This window comes from Chlorocebus sabaeus, chromosome 15 (assembly GCF_047675955.1).
Source record: "Chlorocebus sabaeus isolate Y175 chromosome 15, mChlSab1.0.hap1, whole genome shotgun sequence".
Classification (NCBI taxonomy): Eukaryota; Metazoa; Chordata; class Mammalia; order Primates; family Cercopithecidae; genus Chlorocebus; species Chlorocebus sabaeus.
In genome coordinates, this window is record NC_132918.1 from 4025650 (window position 1) to 4047346 (window position 21697).

At 45.2% G+C, this 21697-nt stretch overlaps 1 protein-coding gene across 3 annotated transcripts in view; it reads left to right on the forward strand.

Moving 5' to 3' along the window:
- Positions 1-21697, forward strand: part of LIPH (lipase H) — a 56395-nt gene that overhangs the window by 17477 nt on the left and 17221 nt on the right. For 2 of the 3 annotated variants that reach the window (XM_007971853.3, XM_007971852.3), the window contains exons 2-7: positions 859-1226; positions 2329-2437; positions 9142-9243; positions 12076-12165; positions 17603-17770; positions 19626-19721. In XM_007971853.3, coding sequence (XP_007970044.2) covers positions 859-1226; positions 2329-2437; positions 9142-9243; positions 12076-12165; positions 17603-17770; positions 19626-19721 — 933 coding nt within the window. The remainder of the gene's footprint in view (positions 1-858; positions 1227-2328; positions 2438-9141; positions 9244-12075; positions 12166-17602; positions 17771-19625; positions 19722-21697) is intronic. The other variant, XM_007971854.3, reaches the window with a different exon arrangement.

The window sequence follows — 21697 nt, forward strand, 5'->3', positions numbered from 1 at the left end:
AGAATGGTTTTCTGATGAAGCAAGAGGTCACTACATACAAGCTCTGGATCAAATATGATTTTGTTGGCCAGGCATGGTGGCTCATGCCTGTAATCCCAGAACCTTGGGAGGCCAAGATGGACAGATCACCTGAGGTCAGGAGATCGAGACCAGCCTAGCTAACATGCTGAAACCTCATCTCTTTTAAAAATACAAAAATTAGCCCAGCATTGTGGTGAGCGCCTGTAATCCCAGCTACTTGGGAGGCTGAGGCATGAGAATCACTTGAACCTGGGAGGCGGAGGTTGCAGTGAACTGAAATCATACCACTGCACTCGGGCCTGGGCAACAGAGTGAGACTCTGTCTCCAGAAAACAAAACAAAACAAAGCAAAACAAAAACAAAAACAAGAAAAAAACAAATATGGTTTTGCAGTCAGGTGCAGTGGGCTCAGGCCTGTAATCCTACCACTTTAGGAGGCTGCAGTGAGTGGATCACTTGAGGTCGAAAGAGTTTGAGACCAGCCTGGCCAACATGGTGAAACCCTGTCTCTATGAAAAAATACAAAAAGTAGCCGGGCATGATGGCGTGTGCCTGTAGTCCCAGCTACTCAGGGAGGCTGAGGTGGGAGAATTGCTTGAGCCTGGGAGGTGGAGGTTATAGTGAGCTGATATTGCGCCACTGCACTCCAGCCTGGGTGAGAGTGAGACCCTGTCTCAAAATATGTATGTATGATTTTGCAACTTAATTCAACTGGATCCAGCTCTTACCCAGGTCCTATCAGGAACATAAGAACTCCTACAAATATAGAACAACACTCTTGCTTGATACCCAACTAAGGAAAGACCTGTCGTGATGCCATCTCATTTTTATTTTCAGACACAGAAGAAACATGTCCTTCATTCACCAGGCTGAGCTTTCACAGTGCAGTGGTTGGTACGGCACTAAACGTGAGGCTGATGCTCTACACAAGGAGAAACCTGACCTGCGCACAAACCGTCAACTCCTCAGCTTTTGGGAACTTGAATGTGACCAAGAAAACCACCTTCATTGTCCATGGATTAAGGATAACAGGCTCCCCTCCTGTTTGGATGGAGGACTTAGTAAAGGGTTTGCTCTCTGTTGAAGACATGAACGTAGTTGTTGTTGATTGGAATCGAGGAGCTACAACTTTAATATACACCCATGCCTCTAGTAAGACCAGAAAAGTAGCCTTGGTCTTGAAGGAATTTATTGACCAGATGTTGGTAAGAGAATTCTTGTGGATGATTCAGAGCTATGTTGAAACCGGCCCATTACCTGAGGGCTTAAAGCCAAGAGATAGCTACAGTGAGCAGGAAGCCTATTTTGCAACATTTTGCAAATGTGAATAAGCCCCAGGGAAGGTGGGATGAGGGGCTGTGCAAAAGGCCCATAGGTGTTTGTTAGGCTGTGCACTGCACAGGGCACCCATGTAAGGGAGCACCCTTGTCATTGTGACATTGTAGATTTATATATTTGTTATGATAAATTTCCAGCAGATGATGACAAAGTGTCTTGAGGAAGGGACATTTTTTTCTCGCTCACAGTAAAGGTGCCTTACAGGTAGGAAAGGTTCTGTCTAGGAGTTCTTGGTTTAAATGCCTAGAGCTTCCTCAATTCTTCTTCTTTTTTTTTTTTTTTTTTTTTTTTGAGATGGAATCTCGCTCTGTCGCCAGGCTGGAGTGCAGTGGTGCAATCTCGGCTCCCTGCAACCTCTGCCTACAGGGTTCAAGTGATTCTCCTGCCTCAACCCCCCAAGTAGCTGGGACTACAGGTACATGCCAACATGCCCAGCTAATTTTTGTATTTTCAGTAGAGATGGGGTTTCACCATGTTGGCCAGGCTGGTCTTGATCTCCTGACCTCATGATCCGCCCACCTTGGCCTTCTAAAATGCTGGGACTACAAGCGTGAGCCATCGCGCCCAGCTAATTTTGTATTTTTAGTAAAGACATGGTTTCTCCCTGTTGGTCAGGCTGGTCTCAAACTCCCAACCTCAGGTGATCTGTCTACCTTGGTCTCCCAAAGGGCTGGGATTACAGGTGTGAGTCACTGTGCCCGGCGGACAGACTATTTTGAATCCTGCTCTGCTCTCTCCCCAGTTGCCTGATCTGGGGCAGATTACTTCAACTTGGGGCCTCAGTTTCTTCATCTGCATAATCAAAAGAATAGTATTTACTTTGCATGGGTGTTGTGACCTTTAAATGAGATAATAGATGTAAGGTGCTTAGAATTACTTCTCCAAAGTCAACAGCCAGGAAATTTCTACAAATGTTGTTAATTCCTTGGCCCCTTACAATTTATAATGATGGACCTCTTGAAATTCCAGGCAGAAGGAGCTTCTCTTGATGACATTTACATGATCGGAGTAAGTCTAGGAGCCCACATATCTGGGTTTGTTGGAGAGATGTACGATGGACAGCTGGGGAGAATTACAGGTAAGCGCCTCTGAATGGCCATGGGGTGGTGGCCTGGGCAGGGTGTTCACTGGGGGCGCATTATGTAGGCCAATCCAACTCCCTGGGTTCAAAGCCAGCTCCAATTACCTAACCTCTCTGAGCACAGGTCCTTGCGTGCAAAAGGAAGATCAAAATAATATTGACCTCAGGCTATTATGTAATGAAACATAAGTAAAGCATTTTGTAAATTGTATATACTATAGAAAAGATGGAGCATGACTTTATTTCTGTTATGGCTAGAAAAACAGCTGTGTCCCATTCAGATCTGCGTGCCCCAAGCAGTTGGTCCTCTTCCTTTTATTTAATCCAGGAGACCCTGAACTAGAAACCTAATAAGCGTCAGTCCCCAGGCACAGCTGGAGTCTCATGATAAGAAAATGAGATGAGGGCCGGGCGCGGTGGCTCAAGCCTGTAATCCCAGCACTTTGGGAGGCCGAGACGGGCGGATCACGAGGTCAGGAGATCGAGACCATCCTGGCTAACACAGTGAAACCCCGTCTCTACTAAAAATACAAGAAAATTAGCCGGGCGAGGTGGCAGGCGCCTGTGGTCCCAGCTACTCGGGAGGCTGAGGCAGGAGAATGGCGTAAACCCGGGAGGCGGAGCTTGCAGTGAGCCGAGATCGCGCCACTGCACTCCAGCCTGGGGCACAGAGCAAGACTCCGTCTCAAAAAAAAAAAAAATAAATAAAATAAAAATAAAAAAATAAAAAAATAAAAAAAAATAAAAAAAAAAAAAAAAAAGAAAATGAGATGAGAATTTTGATGGCTGGGGCTTATTGTCTAAATATCAGCTTTCAGGCCAACACTGAAAGAAAACGTTCGGAAATGCAGCAGGTCAAATCCCAAACAAAGACTCCCTTGCTGGGATCTCTTGCCTAGTGCTTAGTAGCTTTCCACAGTGGCTCTCTCTTTCAGAGTCTCAAAGCCCCTCCCATTTCTCCTTTCTCAGAATCTATCCTCATACCTAGAGGGCTATTTGAAATCTATGGAAACTGAAAAGGTAGACGTGGATGGAAAAAGGGGAGAGGTAAATGATTAAAACTGCATTTAGGAGGTAAACTTTTAGGGCTGCAAGTTTTTAATTTTATTTTTAATTAAAAAAATTTTTTTTGTTATTATTTATTCATTTTTGAGAAGGAGTCCTGCTCTGTCCCCCAGGCTGGAGTGCAGTGGTGCGGTCTCGGCTCACTGCAACCTCCACCTCCTGGGTTCAAGCGATTCTCTTACTTCAGCCTCCCAAGTAGCTGGGATTACAGGCATGTGCCACCACTCCTGGCTAATTTTTGTATTTTTAGTAGAGATGGGGTTTTGCCATGTTGGCCAGGCTGGTCTCGAACTTCTGACCCCAGGTAATCCACCCAACTTGGCCTCCCAAAGTGCTGGGATTACAGGTGTGAGCCACTGCACACGGCAATTTTTTTTTTTTTTTAGACAGGGTCTCACTTTGTTGCCCAGGCTGGCGTGCAGCTCACTGCAGCCTCAACCCCCCAGGCGCAAGCAATCCTCCACTCAGCCTCTCAAGTAGCTAGGACTACAGGTGTGTGCCATCACACCTGCTTCATTTTAAATTTTTTTGTAGAGATAGAGTCTTACCATGTTGCCCAGGCTGGTCTTGAACTCCTGGGCTCAAGCAATCCTTTCACCTCAGCCTCCCAAAGTGCTGGGATTACAGGTCCAAGCCGCTGTGCCCGCCTCATGTTGTATTTCTGTTGGACAGCACTTCCTTCCAGAGTTTATGTTGATCTGGGGTATGGGAGTAAGAGGCTCCTGAAGTTGCATGCAAAATGCTGGGTGTCTGTCCTGGGGAGGGGTCCAGAATTTTCATCAAATTCTCAAACTAGTTAAGGCTGCAATAAAAGCCAAGGATTCCTATCTGAACATTTTTTCTGGTGATCTTAGAGCAATAAGAAAAAGCTCTTTGGCTGGGTGCAGTAGCTCAAGCCTGTAATCCTAGCACTTTGGGAGGCCAACACAGAAGAATCGCTTGAGCTTAGGAGCTTGAGGATGCAGTGAGCTATGATTGTGCCACTGCCCTTAAGCCTGGGTGACAGCATGAGGTCCTATCTCAAAAAAACAGTAAGCAAAAACCAAAACAACACAACAAAAAAGGAAAAGCTCACTTTTTACATTCTGTTTGTATTCCACAGTAATCTCAGAATGTTCTGGATTTAGATTCAGGAGCCATTTATTTATTTTAATTTTTAAAATTTAGTGATGGGATCTCATGATGTTGCCCAGGTTGGCCTTGAACTCCTGGGCTCAACAAATCCTCCTGCGTTGGCCTCCCATAGTGTTGGGATTACAGGTGTGAGCCACCACCTGGCCTTAGGAGTCCTTTTATAATTCTTCTTTTCTTTTCTTTTTTTTTTTTGAGACAGAGTCTTACTCTGTCGCCCAGGCTGGAGTGTAATGGCATGATCATGGCTCACTGCAGCCTCAAGCTCTCCGGGCTCAGGTGATCACCTCTGAGGCTCCCATCTCAGCCTCTCGAGCAGCTGGGACTAACGGCATGCACCACCATGCCTGGCTAATTTTTGTATTTTTGGTAGAGATGGGGTTTCGCCATGTTGCCCAGGTTGGTCTTGAACTCCTGTGTTCAAGCGATCCGCCTGCTTCAGCCTTCCAAAATGCGAGGTTACAGACATGAGCTACCACACCTGACCTTATAAGTCTTCTGAAGTAGCTGTTAATTCTACCTCAATTTTATAATTTAAAGGAACTGAGATTCAGAGAAGTAAAGTAACCTGCCTAAGGGCACACAGCTGGTTAGCGCTAGGTTTGGGACTCTGTATCTGCTCACACACAGTATGCAGCTTTTACTATAACTTTTTTCTGACACCGGAAGCTAATCATTTGCTATGGCTTATCGCTAAGGAAATCCCAAGTCCAATCCTGCCTGTGACAGTCCCAGTTTGTACCTTTGTCTTGGTATAATTATTAATAGCACCCTTATCACTCTGAAAACAGTCCTGGTTCCGATGTTTTATTCATCATGAACCTGGAGGTTGCTATAAACTGAGGCTCTCACTGTTAATTTTATTTATTTATTTATTTATTTTTGAGACAGGGTCTTTCTTTGTCACCCAGGCTGGAGTGCAGTGGTGCAATCACAGCTCACTGCAGCCTCAAACTCCCAGGCTTATTAATAGCATCCTTATCACTCTGAAAATTGCCCTGGTTCAGATGTTTTATTCATCATGCAACTAGAGTTTGCCATCAACTGAGGCTCTAACTGTAAATTTTATTTATTTTATTTTTTTGAGACAGAGTGTCACTCTGTCACCCAGGCTCTATTACAGTGTCACGGTCTCGGCTCACTGCTACCTCTGCCTCCCAGATTCAAGCAATTATTGTGCCTCAGTCTTCCAAGTAGCTGGGATTACAGGCGCCTGCCACCACACCTGGCTAATTTTTGTATTTTTAAAATTAATTTATTATTATTATTATTTTTTGAGACCGAGTCCCACTCTGTTGTCCAGGCTGGAGTGCAGTGGCACGATCTTGGCTCACTGCAACCTCCGCCTCCTAGGTTCAAGTGATTCTCGTGCCTCAGCCTCCCGAGTAGCTGGGACTATAGGTGCGCACCACCACACCCAGCTAATTTTTGTGTTTTTAGTAGAGACAGAGTTTCATCATGTTGGCCAGGCTGGTCTCAAACTCCTGACCTCAGGTGATCCACCCACCTCGGCCTCCCAAAGTTCTGGGATTACAGGTCTGAGTCACTGCGCCCAGTCTATTTATTTATTTATTTTTGAGACAGGGTCTTGCTTTGCCACCCAGGCTGGAGTGCAGTGGTGCAATCACAGCGCACTGCAGCCTCAAACTCCCGGCCTCAAACCATGCTCTCAGCTCATCTTTCTCCCCATCTCCCCACCACCTCAAGTAGCTAGGGCTACAGGGACTGCAGGCATATGCCACCGCGCCAGGCACTGCTTATTTCCTCTTCCCTCCTTCCTTCCCTCCCTCCCTCCCTCCCTCCCTCCCTCCCTCCCTCCCTCCCTCCCTCCCTCCCTCCCTTCCTTCCTTCCTTCCTTCCTTCCTTCCTTCCTTCCTTCCTTCCTTCCTTCCTTCCTTCCTTCCTTCTTTCCTTCCTTCCTTTCTCTCTCTTGCTTGGTCTGTTGCCTGGGCTGGGGGGCAATGGCACAATCATGGCTCACTGGAACCTGGAACTTCTGGGCTCAAGTGATCCTTCTGTCTCAGTCTCCAGAGTAGCTAAGATTACAAGCATGAGCCACCACACCCAGCAAATTTTTAATTTTTTTGTAGAGACAGGGTCTCCATATGTTGCCCAGGCTGGTCTCGAACTCCTGGTTTCAAGCAAGCCTCCTGCCTTGGCCTCCCAAATTCTAGGATTATAGATGTAAGCCACTGTGACTAGCTGAAATGGAGGGATTAAAGCTAGAACCAGGTAGGCTGGGTGTGTTGGCTCACAGCTGTAATCCCAGCCTTTTGTGAAGCTGACGGGGAGGACTGCTTGAGTCCAAGAGTCTGAGACCAGCCTGGGCAACATAGCAAGTGTCCCCACAACCGGCGCTCCTCCCCTTCCCCTACAAAAAAGAAAGAAAGAAAGAAAGAAAGAAAGAAAGAAAGAAAGAAAGAAAGAGAGAGAGAGAGAGAGAGAGAGAGAGAGAGAGAGAGAGAGAGAGAGAGAGAGAAAGAAAGAAAGAAAGAAAGAAGGAAGGAAGGAAGGAAGGAAGGAAGGAAGGAAGGAAGGAAGGAAGGAAGGAAGGAAGGAAGGAAGGAAAGGAAGGAAGGAAGGAAGGAAGGAAGGAAGGAAGGAAGGAAGGAAGGAAGGAAGGAACTAGAACTTAGGAAATAAAGGCAAAGATGCTATCTCTTGCATTTTATATGTAACACCAGGGGATAGGAGATATAAAATGACATTCACAGACAAAAACTTCAAGGGAAACTTCCCTTGAAACCTTCTTCACTCCAGGTAAGGATCTGGTAAACCAGACCTTTTTTCCTTTTTTTTTTTTTTGAGATGTCTTGCTGTGTCACCCACTGCAACCTTTGCCTTCTGGGTCCAATTGATTCTCCTGCCTCAGCCTCCCGAGTAGCTGGGACTACAGGCGCCCGCCTCCATGCCCAGCTAACTTTTTTTTTTTTTAATAGAGACAGGGTTTCACCATGTTAGCCAGGATGGTCTTGATCTCTTGGCGTCGTGATCCGCCCACCTCGGCCTCCCGAAGTGCTGGGAGTACAGGCGTGAGTCACCGCGCCCGACTTTTTCTTGTTGTTGTTTAATCTTTATTTTGTGGTTACAACATCATAGGAGCTTCTATCCTGTTTTTCCAGCTGCTTCATAGTGATGGTGAGGAACACCCAAATAACATTGACCAAGGGCGAGAAACCGGTTTAGGCATTTATAGAGTGGGTCAATTCTGCAGGGATTGACACCCACTTTGTTTCCCTCTTCAATACCTAACCTGATACCTGGCCTGACCGGTGAGTTTCGCCCTTTCCTGCCAAGCTTGCTAAACTCAAGGCAATGAAACCAAGAGCTCAACAGATAGAAGTGGTTGCATTAAGAGGCTATGTTCTGATCAAGGCTCTTGATCTTCCTGAATCACAGTTCATTCATCTGGAAAATAATAATAGTTACCCTGCCTCTCTCACAGGTTTGCAATGTGGATCAAATGAGCTAGCATATATGAGTATGAGTGGAAGTTCTTTATTTATTAATAACAAAAAGGAAGGGCTGAATGAGGTTTCTGGGTCATCTAAAGTAGGATAAAGATGAGTATAGCACCTACTCTTTTCTTTCTTTCTTTCTTTCTTTTTTTTTTTGAGATGGAGCCTTGCTCTGTTGCCAGGCTGGAGTGATCTCAGCTCACTGCAAGCTCCGCCTCCCGGGTTCCAGCGATTCTCCTGCCTCAGCCTCGCAAGTAGCTAGGACTACAGGCACACACCACCACGCCCAGCTAATTTTTTTGTTTTTAGTAGAGACGGGAATTCACCATATTGGCCAGGATGGTCTTGATCTCTTTTTTTTTTTTTTTTTTTTTGAGACGGAGTCTCGCTCTATCGCCCAGGCTGGAGTGCAGTGGCACAATGTCGGCTCACTGCAAACTCCGCCTCCCGGGTTCACGCCATTCTCCTGGTTCAATTTTTTGTATTTTTAGTAGAGACGGGGTTTCATCGTGTTAGCCAGGATGGTCTCCATCTCCTGACCTTGTGATCCGCCTGCCTCGGCCTCCCAAAGTGCTGGGATTACAGGCATGAGCTACCGCGCCCGGCGATCTTGATCTCTTGACCTTGTGATCCCCCTGCCTTGACCTCCCAAAGTGCTGGGATTACAGGTGAGAGCCACTGCGCCCGGCCTGCTCTTTTCTTTTTAATGCATCCTTTGGTGCTTTTTTCCTGAGGAACCCCCGTTTGTCCCCACCCCTTGAACCTCATACACGTGTGCATTCCCTACAGTTGAGCTCTGCATGAGACATGCCCCTGATGGAATCTGGATGCCATTCTCAGGGGCACAGCCAGGGTAACCATCTCCACTGTGGGAACAAGCTGCAGAGCCATGGAAAGGAGTCCTGGCCAAGTGGGACGGGAGTGTGAGTGCTCGCCCGCCTGAGAGTGCCCTGCAGCCTGGGAGCCACCCTCATCCAGAAGGATCAAAGGCCCGGTAGCAGGTGACTCATGGTGTGGGGCTGCCAAGTGACTCTGTTTTCCTTCCAGGCCTCGACCCTGCGGGCCCTTTATACAACGGGAAACCTCACCAAGACAGATTAGATCCCAGTGATGCACAGTTTGTTGATGTCATCCATTCCGACATTGATGGTAACGCTCCTTTCCTTGTGGGCCAGTGACTACCCTTAAGCTCCTAAAGAGTCTCTTCTGGGGAGAGATCATCGCGTAGGAGCAGATCAGGTTTCTCTAGATCCCTACATTTTTTTCTGGTCAGGGTTCCAAATCCACAGAAATATTGAGGGAAGCTGGTTTAATGTAGGCACCCAGGACCTTGTGCTAGAGCATGGATGATTATCCCATAGTCTCTTCATATTTTTAAAGGAATTATCATGCTCAGTGAAGGACAGGCTGATTTCCTCAACATGAAGATAAGCGTTTTCCTATGTGTGACTGGGTTTGCATGCATGATTTCTTGGTGGTGTTTGTTCTTTTTATTTTCTGGAGCTGCAGGTGTTAAATCTCTCCACACAGAGTGACTCTGATGCACCTACAGCTCTCTGGCTCTCTGCAGATCTTCTTGGTCATGGCTGTCTTTATTTTTATTTTATTTTATTTTATTTTATTTTTTGAGACGGAGTTTCACTCTTGCTGCCCAGGCTGGAGTGCAGTGGCACGATCTTGGTTCACTGCAACCCCCTGCCTCCTGGGTTCAAGCAATTCTCCTGCCTCAGCCTCCCAAGTAGCTGGGATTACAGGCACTCACCACCATTCCCAGCTAATTTTTATGTTTTTACTAGAGACAGGGTTTCACTCTGTTGGCCAGGCTAGTCTCAAACTCCTGAGGTCAGGTGATCCACCCGCCTTGGCCTTCTAAAGTGCTGGGATTACAGGCGTGAGCCACTGTGCCTGGCCATCTTTAATTTTTAAATTTTTAAATTTTTCTTCTTTTTGTAGAGATGGAGGTCTTGCTTTGTTGTCCAGGCTGACCAATCGATCCTCCCAGTTCAGCCTCCCAAAGTGCTGGAATTACAGGCGTGAGCCACTGCAGCTGGCCCATTTCTGTCTTTCACGGTGCTGTTTTTGTGTCTGGGATTGGATACATGTCATGTGGGGTTGGGTGATACTCAAGGATGGGTACCTATATCCAGATGTCTGGGAGAAGAGCTGGAGTAGGAACTTGGGGAGGATTGAGGAAACAGCAGACTGATTATTTAATCGGACATTCTCTTCCTGATACAACCACCTAAAAATACCCTTGCCATCTCTCATGGGCATTCTGGTGTGGTATTCAACAGTTACTTGCCTTGAAAGAAATTGTCCTTTGTGAAACAGTGGCATTCTTACTATGAAATTTGCAAAGTACATTTTAATGCTTGATGGAATAGAATAGAGCAATTTATTTTTGGGAAGTGAATTTTGAAGGAGAGGGTATAGTTTTGCCATTAGGCAGATGTAGATTCAGATCCCAGGTTTTGCCCTTTCTAGTGATGTCATGTTAGTTCCTTAAGTCCTCTGAGCTTCTTTTTTTTTTTCATTGGTAGAGACGAGGTCTCACTATGTTGCCCAGGCTGGTCTCAAACTCCTGAGCTCAAATGATCCTTCTGCCTTGGCCTCCCAAAGTGCTAGGATTATAGGTGTTAGCCACCATGCCTAGTCCCATATCTTCACCTAGTTGTTTCATCTGAATTTACCAATGGCCACTTTGCATTGTGAAACACCTAATACCATGCCCACAGACAGATGTGGGTTCCCAATATATAATAACTATTATTATTATTACCATGATGCATTATGTATATACATGTGCATATATATGTACACCTACATTAAATTATTTAATTTGTATTAAATCAAGCACATTACTGATTGGGGGCTTAATAAAGACAATAAACAGTTATTAAATCTATATATACTTTTTAAAATTTTTATTATTATCATTTTTTGAGACAGGGTCTGGCTCTGTCACCCAGGCTGGAGTGCAGTCACGCTTTTGGCTCACTGCAACCTCCTCCTCCTAGCTCGAGAGATCCTTCCACCTCAGCCCCTTGAGTAGCTGGGACTACAGGCACACACCACAATGCCTGGCTAATTTTTGTGTTTTTTGTAGAGACAGGGTTTTGGCATTTTGCCTAGGCTGGTCTCAATTCTCCCACCTCAGCCTTCCAAAGTGCTGGGATTATAGGCGTGAGTCACTGCACCCGAACTATGTATACATTTCTAGGTCCTCATTTTCTAGAAGTAGTTCCAATCTTTTTACCACCCTAGATCTCAAATATTTAAAGATTTTACCTACTGAGTAAAAATTCATTTTTTCCTGTCTCCTATTCATTTGTTATACAAATGCAAATAAAGGCTTGGAAGCACCAATTAAAGGGTTGCAGCCAAATATAAAGAAGAAACAGGGCTGGGCACAGTGGCTCACGCCTGTAATCGCAGCACTTTGAGAGGCTGATGCGGGTGGATCACGAGGTCAGGAGTTCAAGACCAGCCTAGCCAACATGGTGAAAACCCGTCTGTACTAAAAATACAAAAAATTAGCCGTTCATCATGGCACATGCCTGTAATTCCAGCTACTCGGGAGGCTGAGGCAGGAGAATCCCTTGAACCCAGGAGGTGGAGGTTGTAGTGAGCCGAGATTGCGCCACTGCACTCCAGCCTGGGCGACAGAGCAAGACTCCATCTAAAAAAAAAAAAGAAGAAATGTATCATTTTATCAGCCTTGCAGTGGATAAGTGACTAAACTCCCTTAGGCCGTTAGAAATATTGGAAGTAAATTCCTTGCCATCTTCACAGTTACCTTGTTGGAAATCATTGCCTTCTAACTAACTAGCTGGGTGACTTTGGGCAAACCACTTACGTAGGTATAACAATAATTATATAACAACAACAATAATATAATTCTTGCTTATATCCGGCAGGCAAATGAGCTGTGAGATGGGAAAAATTCAAAGCAGTATAAAAGCAGAATGTGTTCTCTTTTAGCACTGGGCTACAAGGAGCCATTAGGAAATATAGACTTCTACCCAAATGGAGGATTGGATCAACCTGGCTGCCCCAAAACAATATTTGGAGGTAAGCACAGATACTTTATATTTTGTAAAATAGTGGTATAAAAAGGCATATTTGGAGGCCGGGCATGATGGCTTATGCCTGTAATCCTAGCACTTTGGGAGGCCGAGGCGGGTGGATCACCTGAGGCCAGGAGTTTGAGGCAAACCTGGCCAACATAGTGAAACTCCATCTCTACTAAATACAAAAAATTAACCAGGCGTGGTGACGCTTGCCTGTAGTCCCAGCTACTCAGGAGGCTGAGGCAGGAGAATCGCTTGAATTCGGGAGGCAGAGGTTGCAGTGAGCCGAGATCGCGCCACTGCACTCCAGCTTGGGCAACAAGAGTGAAACTCCATCTCAAAAAATAAAAAATAAAAAAATAAAAGGGCATATTTTGGTCAGGTGCAGTGGTGCACACCTGTAATCCCAGCACTTTGCGAGGCCAAGGTGGGAAGATTGCTTGAGCTCGGGAGTTCAAGATCAGCCTGGGCAACAGAGGGGAGACGCCATCTCTACAAAAACTAAAAACAAAATTAGCTGGGTGTTGTGGCACACTCGTGGGCTCAGCTACTCAGAAGGCTGAGGTGGGAGGATTGCTTGAGCCTGGGAAGCAGAGGTTGCAGTGAGCCATGATCATGCCGCTGCACTCTAGCCTAGGCAACAGAGTGAGACCTGTCTCAAAAACGAAAAAAAAAAAAGAAAAGAAAAAGGCATATGTTTAAAATCCGACATTATTCTACATGTAGTAATTTTTAATAGAAAACAAACTTCCTGAGAAGATACAGGTAGTATAAATATAAATTATAAATTATAACTCAAATATACTGCTTTTAAAACTATAACCACATGCTTGAAAACTATTCTGAATTATTCCTCTCTCCTGAAAAGGTATGTCTTTGACCTAGAAATTCCACACCTGGAAATCGCTCCCAGAGAAATAATGGAAAATGAAGACAAGAATTAGAGTGCAAATATGTTCAACATAACATTATTTATAATAATTACAGCTCTCAAAATAATTTAAATGTCCAGCTTACAAAAATTATTAAATGAATTATGGTATGCTCACAGAAAATATAATTCTTAAAAGTCACGTTTTCAGAGATTAATAAAAATTCTTATAATGTGGTAAGTGAAAAAGACAAAACCATATAATACAATGCCACTTTTTAAAAATCTGTATTTGGGACCGGGCGCGGTGGCTCAAGCCTGTAATACCAGCACTTTGGGAGGCCGAGACGGGCGGATCACGAGGTCAGGAGATCGAGACCATCCTGGCTAACTTGGTGAAACCCCGTCTCTACCAAAAAATACAAAAAACTAGCCGGGCGAGGTGGCGGGCGCCTGTAGTCCCAGCTACTCGGGAGGCTGAGGCAGGAGAATGGCGTGAACCCGGGAGGCGGAGCTTGCAGTGAGCTGAGATCTGGCCACTGCACTCCAGCCTGGGCGACAAAGCAAGACTCCGTCTCAAAAAAAAAAAAAAAAAAAAAAAATCTGTATTTGTACAGATGTAAATCTGGATCAAAAGACTGAAAGTAAATGCTCCGAATAGTTATTACGGGCAATCTGTTGATATCAGACTTTTAGGTGTTTTTGCATCACTGTTTCCTATCATTTTGTGTTTTTCAAATAATTATGTATTACTTTTATAATGAGAAAAATCTCAAAAACATAAATGGGGAGTCAGGGCAACATAAAAGTGAGGTGACTGACAGAATATGACGACCTTCTTCGTCGTCGTCATCATTTTCTTTATCTCTCTCTCTCTTTCTTTCTTTCCCTCTCTTTCTCCCTCCTTTCTTTCTTTTTTTCTCTCTCCTTGCTTCCTTCTTTCCTCCATTCCCTTCCTTCCTTCCTTTCTTCCTTGCTCTCTCTTCCTTCCTTCCTCCTTTCCTTCCCTTCCTTCCTTTCCCTTCCCTCCTTCCTTCCTCTTCTCTTCCTTCCTTCCTTCCTCCTTCCTTCCTTCCTTCCTTCCTTCCTTCCTTCCTTCCTTCCTTCCTTCCTTCCTTCCTTCCTTCCTTTCCCTTCCCTTCCCTTCCCCTTCCCCTTCCTTCCTCTTCCTTCTTTGTGATCCTCCTGCCTTGGCCTCCCAAAGTCCTGGGATTACAAGTGTGAGCTACACCTGACATCAATAACGTCAGCATACCCCGAGAACGACCCTTACAGCAGACACAGCTGACAGCAACACTTCAGTAATGAGGGTTGCCATGTGGAGGTTGCTGGGTGGGATGAGGGTGCTAAGTGAAGATGCTATATAAGCTGCATGCTTCTTACAAGTGGTTGCAGTTCTCCTGTCTGACCTGTTGCCACTGGACTGTCCCTGTATGTAAGTTCCTCCAATAAACTGTAGGTATTTTTCACTGGCTCTAGGTCTCTTCTTTAGCCTTTTGAACCTGGTGCCATCCTTACTGAAGTCAACAGGGGCCCAGCACAGACAGCCATGCCTGGCTGCCGATAGTGTTTCTGATTGTTCTATTTCAGTGGTTATAAGTACAATGTATACATTTCTGGTTTTAAAATATTTGAAAACATGCTTAATTTGCTGAGTTAGGAAAAAATCCTAAACCACAAAAATACATCTATCATCACCATTATTTCATAGTAAAGGGCATTTTAACACATACACCCACAAAAGAAAGGACATAAAACCAGAACATGCAGAACTTTACATTAATTGCAGTTAGCTTAATGAAATATTCAGTCTCATCTGTGTGGTTCCCACACTCTACTACAGACTCGTGAACACATTGTCATAAACCAGCACTAGTCCAGAAATGGCATTTTAGAACTACTGAGCAGTTGTATTTTCCAATGACCTTCAACATCTGGCAGGTGTTCCCCATGTCTCTCTTGATTGCCTGCCTGGTTTCTGTGCAGTGCCAGGCCCCGTTGCTTTTGACATGAATAAAAAATGTGGCAGGATCCGAATGACTCTTGCTCTTGAGTTTTCGGCAGTTGTTGGGATTATTGGCACTGAACGGTACCAGACTGAGGAAGCTCGTAAGAACCAGACTTCTAGTTAAACCCTCGAGCAGCCGGGCGCGGTGGCTCACGCCTGTAATCCCAGCACTTTGGGAGGCCGAGACAGGTGGATGACAAGGTCAGGAGATGGAGACCATCCTGGCTAACACGGTGAAACCCCGTCTCTACTAAAAATACAAAAAATTAGCTGGGTGTGGTGGTGGGTGCCTGTAGTCCCAGCTACTCAGGAGACTGAGGCAGGAGAATGGAGTGAACCCGGGAGGTGGAGCTTGCAGTGAGCCAAGATCTCGCCAGTGCACTCCAGCCTGGGCGACAGAGCGAGACTCCATCTATAAATAAATAAATAAATAAATAAATAAATAAATAAATAAACCCTCGAGCAGAAATAAAGCAGAGGGGTTTCAGCAAACAGCAGAACCCGCTAGAGGTTGCATTCATTCATTCATCCAACAAATACCTATTAATTTGCCATGTGTCTGGCACTGTGTTAGGATCTGGAACTGTAGGAGAACAGTTCAGTATAGTATAACAGTTCAGAACAGTATAATAGTTCAACTATCCTGGTGAACTAAATAGGCAAAGTCTGTACACTGAGAAAAGCAGAGTCAAAGTTATTCTATTCAAGATAGAAGCTAGTACTCAGCCGGGTATGGTGGCTCATGCCTGAAATCCCAGCACTTTGGGAGGCTGAGAGACCAGCCTGGGTAACATGGTGAAACCCCGTATCTACTAAAAATGCAAAATTAGCCAGAAGTTGTGGTACGAGCCTATAATCTCAGCTACTCGGGAGGCTGAGGCAGGAGAGTTGTTTGAACCCGGGAGGCGGAGGTTGCAGTAAGCCAGGATCACGCCACTGCACTCCAGCCTGGGCAACAGAGCGAGACTCCATCTCAAAAAAAAGCTAGAAGCTAGTACTTGATTAGATCTAATAGTGGTATGTAACAGTGAAAGATTGGTTTTTAAATGCTGCAACGCTGGAGAGTAAGTGGAATAAGAATGGGAGAATTTTGATAATCACTGAATTACTGGAGCGGGGATGATATGGGCATGAGGGTTCTTTGTATCCTTCTCTCGATTTTTGTGCCTGTTTGAAAATTCTGATAATAAATGTGGCAGGGGAGTGAGAGAACTCCATAACTGAAGCTAGTTGTTTGTGTTTTTCGACCTTTCTCTAAGTAAATATATCATATGAAAAGGCAGAATGAAGAGGAACTAGTTAATGATTCGCAATTTCTTTTTTTTTTTTCTTGAGGCGGCGTCTTCCTCTGTTGCCTAGGCTGGAGTGCAGTGGCTCGATCTTGGCTCACTGGAACCTCCACCTTCCAGGTTCAAGAGATTCTCCTGCCTCACCCTCCCAAGTAGCTGGGATTACAGGCATGTGCCACCATGCCCGGCTAATTTTTGTATTTTTTGTAGAGACAGGGTTTCACCATGTTGGTCAGGCTGGTCTTGAACTCCTGACCTCATGATCCGCCCATCTCAGCCTCCCAAAGTGCTGGGATTATAGGCATTAGCCACTGCGCCCGGCCAGCAATTTACTTTTATGATAACAATTTTGGTAATTCCTTCTGATTCCCCATGACCTAGGGGAGGTTGGTCTTGGACCCAAACACCCTCACCATGGGTGGATGTCAGTTTGATGAGCAGACACAGCATCTTTGTAGTCTGAAGTAGCCCTGCAATGTTAGACCAGCAGCTTTCAAACTTACATGCTTCAGGACCACGTGGAAAACAGCGGACAGTGTTTGTTAAAATGCTGATGCCTGCACCTCCTCTGAATTAGAAGTATTTAAGGCTCTGTATTTTAACAGAACTCTGTATTTTAACAAGCGTGATTATGATGCAGGCAATCTGTGGACCAAGCATTGGATGGCAGTGAAAGATACCTCAATTGCTACATGAGCAATCAAGGTCTTTCTTTTTTTTTTTCTTTCTTTTTTTTTTTGAGATGGAGTCTCACTCTGTTGCCCAGGCTGGAGTGCAGTGGCATAATCTCAGCTCACTGCAACCTCTACCTCCCGGGTTCAAGCGATTCTCCCTGCCTCAGCCTCCTGAGTAGTTGGGACTACAGGTGCCCGCCACCACGCCCAGCTAATTTTTGTATTTTTAGTAGAGACGGGGTTTCTCCATGTTGGCCAGGCTGGTCTCAAACTCCTGACCTCAGGTGATCCACCTGCTTTGGCCTGCTAAAGTGCTGGGATTACAGGCATGAGCCACTGCGCCTGGCCCAAGGTCTTTCACCAAAGCATATTTGCCCTAATTCTTGCCAAAACCTTAATTTGATTTCATCTTTTCTCCTCCCACTTGCCAGCATGAATTCTTATCTATGGGATTTTATAAAGATTAAATGAAATAAAATACACTGAAATGGACAGCACAGGGCCAGAAGAGAAATAGTGTGTGTGTAAAATATGTGATATAGTATTATTAAATGCTTCAACTGCTCTACTCTTTCATCACTTCTTTTACAACCAAGGATTTCAGTATTTTAAATGTGACCACCAGAGGTCTGTATACCTGTACCTGTCTTCCCTGAGAGACAGCTGTGCCATCACTGCATACCCCTGTGACTCCTACCGGGATTATAGGAATGGCAAGTGTGTCAGCTGTGGTGCATCACAGAATGAGTCTTGTCCCCTTCTGGGTAAGTCCAACAAGCAGTTTCCTCTCTGATTCACAAAGAACTAATTTTTGGTATGAATCTCAGAACCACTTTATCATGTAAAAACTGGCCCCACAATTGTATTAAAAACTTGTTTTTCTGCTGGGCACAGTGGGCTCACGCCTGTAATCCCAGCACTTTGAGAGGCCGAGGCGGGAGGATCACTTGAGGTCAAGAGTTCGAGACCAGCCTGGGCAAAATGGTGAAACCCTGTCTCTACAAAAATACAAGAAGTAGCTGGGTGTGGTGATGCGTGCCTGTAATCCCAGCTACTTGGGAGGCTGAGGCAGGAGAATCGCTTGAACTTGGGAGGTGGAGGATTCAGTGAGCCGAGACCGCACCATTGCACTCCAGCCTGGGCAACAGGAGTGAAACTCCATCTCAAAAAACAAAAAACAAAGGGAAAAAAAAAAGAAAAAAGAAAAGAAAAGCAACTGTAGAGTATTCCATCCAGAAGGCAGTACAACCTCCCTGGACCCTCTATTCTAGCGTGGAAAAGAAGGTTCCAGAAGAGTTTCCAAGCTTACCCAGGGTACAGTCACTCTACATAGCCTGCTTCTGTGGGGACAGCAATACCCTCTCTGTGCATACAACCTCTCTGCTGGGAGAGGGTCCACAATAAGCCCAGAGACCCTCTTGCCAAGTGAACTTTTTCACAGATTCATGTCTGTGTAAATATCCTCACTCCACATTCTGGCTCTTGTGTGCATCTACAGCAGGTGGAGTGAGGTAATAGATATTGTGGAGGCTGCTTGGATATTCATTCGCTAGGGATTAGTACAGATATTCTAGGTGGTTAGGACTTTGAAACTGGATGGCCATGAGGATTTTCTATTTTTTTCCAAAAGGAAAAATCCAAGTTAACAGCAGGGCATGGTATAGACAAGGGGTTCTCAACCTTGATTGTGCTTTCGAATCACCTAAGGAGTTTTAACACAATACTGATGCCTGGGTCCCACCCTGGATCAATTAAGGCAGAATGTGAAGGCCATTCTCTAGGGCTAGGGACAGAGGAGAGAAAGAGGCCCCTCTGGACAGCACACAAAGGGGGACACTCACCTGCTTAGTGACACAGTCATGTGGCAAGCCCAGGTCTATGCAATGTAGGGGCCCCATTGTCGTTCTTCAAGAAAGCACACTGCTTAGGGCCGGGCGCGGTGGCTCACGCCTGTAATCCCAGCACTTTGGGAGGCCGAGATGGGCGGATCACGAGGTCAGGAGATCGAGACCATCCTGGCTAACACGGTGAAAACCCGTCTCTACTAAAAACAATACAAAAAACTAGCCAGGTGAGGTGGTGGGCGCCTGTAGTCCCAGCTACTTGGGAGGCTGAGGCAGGAGAATGGTGTAAACCTGGGAGGTGGAGCTTGCAGTGAGCTGAGATCCGGCCACTGCACTCTAGTCTGGGCGACAGAGTGAGACTCCGTCTCAAAAAAAGAGAAAAAAAAAAAAAAGCACATTGCTTTGCAAGAGTGATGCTATTTTACGTATGAACTTGAATCTGTTTTAATCTAGAAAATGAATATATTACTGAAAAACGTCAGTGTTATTTTTAGTTCACACCAGTGTGTGCCACACCCCGCACCCCCCCACCTTGCTACTGATAACCAGTAAAGGGGGAAAACCACTGGAGGGTCCTGTTGCCCTTCAGCTCTTAGGAACAGGGTTGGCCAGCAAGATGGGTCACCCTGCAGGCCCTCACCATGGGGAATGGAGGTGGGAGGGAGTTTCTCTCAGAAGTGGTGGATACAGTCAAACTCAATGTTCTTGCTATCTCAGTTGCTTTTACGTTTATATAATACATGCTAATCTTACAATTTTTAAACTTGTTTTATAGGCTATCATGCTGATAATTGGAAAGACTATTTAAGGGAGAAAGATCCTCCAATGACGAAGGCATTCTTTGACACAGCTGAGGAAAACCCATTTTGCAGTGAGTGGTGAATGTGGTTGTTGACTTTGGCTCTTATTTTGAGGATGGCTGAGTCTCAGCTTCCTGGCTACTTCTTGGCAAATACGGGCCATGATGAAGCATCAACTTTGGAGCTGGAAGGGCCGAGGTTGACTCCTGAGTCTACCACATAATAGCTGTGGGACCTTGGTTATCAGGAGAACCTGCTCCCGATGGTTGCGTGGGTTCTTTTCTATTTCCTAAGTGTCTCGGCTGGTTTGAGAAATAACGGGAAAGAGCACAAGAGAGAGAAATTTAAAGCTGGGTGTCCGGGGGAGACATCACATGTCAGCAGGATCTGTGATGTTCCCCGAGTCGTAAAACCAGCAAGTTTTTATTAGCAATTTTCAAAAGGGGAGGGAGTGCATGAATAGGGTGTGGGTCACAGAGATCACATGCTTCACCAGGTAATAAAATATCACAAAGCAAGTGGAGGCAGGGCGAGATCACAGGACCACCGGATGGGGCAAAATTAAAATTGCTAATGAAGTTTCAGGCACGCATTGTCATTGATAATATCTTATCAGGAGACAGGGTTTGAGAGCAGACAACCTGTCTGACCAAAATTTATTAGGTGGGAATTTCCTCATCCTAATAAGCCTGGGAGCACTACAGGAGACCGGGGCTTATTTCATCCCTTCGGCTTCGACCATAAAAGTCTGCACGCTTCTAAGGGGGCCATTTATAGGCCTACCCTCAGGGCGCATTCTCTTTCTCAGGGATGTTCCTTGCTGAGAAAAAGAATTCAGCGATATTTCTCCTATTTGCTTTTGAAAGAGGAGAAATATGGCTTTGTTCCGTCTGGCTCACCGGCAGTCAGAAGTCTTATCTCTGGTGTTCCCTGAACATCGCTGTTATCCTGTTATTTTTTCAAGATGCCCAGGTTTCATATTGTTCAAATACACGTGTTCTACAAACAATTTGTGCAGTTGACACAATCATCAAGGGTCCTGAGGCGACATTCATCCTCCCCAGCTTACGAAGAAGATGACAGGATTAACAGATTAAAGACAGGTGTAGGAAATCATAAGGGTATTGACTGGGGAAGTGATAAGTGTCCATGAAATCTTCACAATTTATGTTCAGAGATTGCAGTAAAGACAGGCACAAGAAATTATAAAAGTATTAATTTGGGGAACTAATAAATGTCCATGAAATCTTCACAATTTATGTTCTTCTGCCATGGCTTCAGCTGGTCCCTCGGTTTGAGGTCCCTGACTTCCTGCAACACTTGGTCAAGTCATTTGACTTCTCTGAGTCTCAGTGTCCTGACTGGTCAAATGGGGGTAATAATGCCTGTCTTCTGGGATATTAGGTTTAATCTGATGCAATTTAAAAATATTAATTTAATAAAATCTCAACAATGATTCAGAGTTGTTAGTTTCACTGGATGACCATTCTGATCACTAAGATCTTCCAGAAAATTGCTTGATTCTCCAAGAGACATAAAATTGAGACTAGGAAAAATCAGGTGTCAGCCATATCTACAGGTCAGTTCCAGCTCTAAAGCAAACACGATGACCTAAAGGCCTCGAGAGGTTGAGTATTCCAGATGGGAATTAAAGTGGGCAACCAATGATTAGATGCCTTGGGAAGCAACTAGAATTTCCCTGGGCAGATGTGTTTTTCCTACAGTGCTGTATCCATTTTCACTTTCCTTGGGAACAACTATTTTATTTTATTTTATTTTATTTTATTTTATTTTATTTATTTTTTGAGACAGGGTCTTACTCTGTCACCCAAGCTGAAGTGCAGTGGTGCAATCTCAACTTACTGCAACCTCTGCCTCCTGGGTTCATGTGATCCTCCTGCCTCAGCATCCTGAGTACCCGAGACTACAGGTGCACACCACCATGCCTGGCTAATTTTTGTATTTTTAGTAGAGATGGGGTTTTGCCATGTTGGCCAGGCTGGTCTCAAACTCCTGACCTCAGGTAATCTGCCCTCCTTGGTCTCTC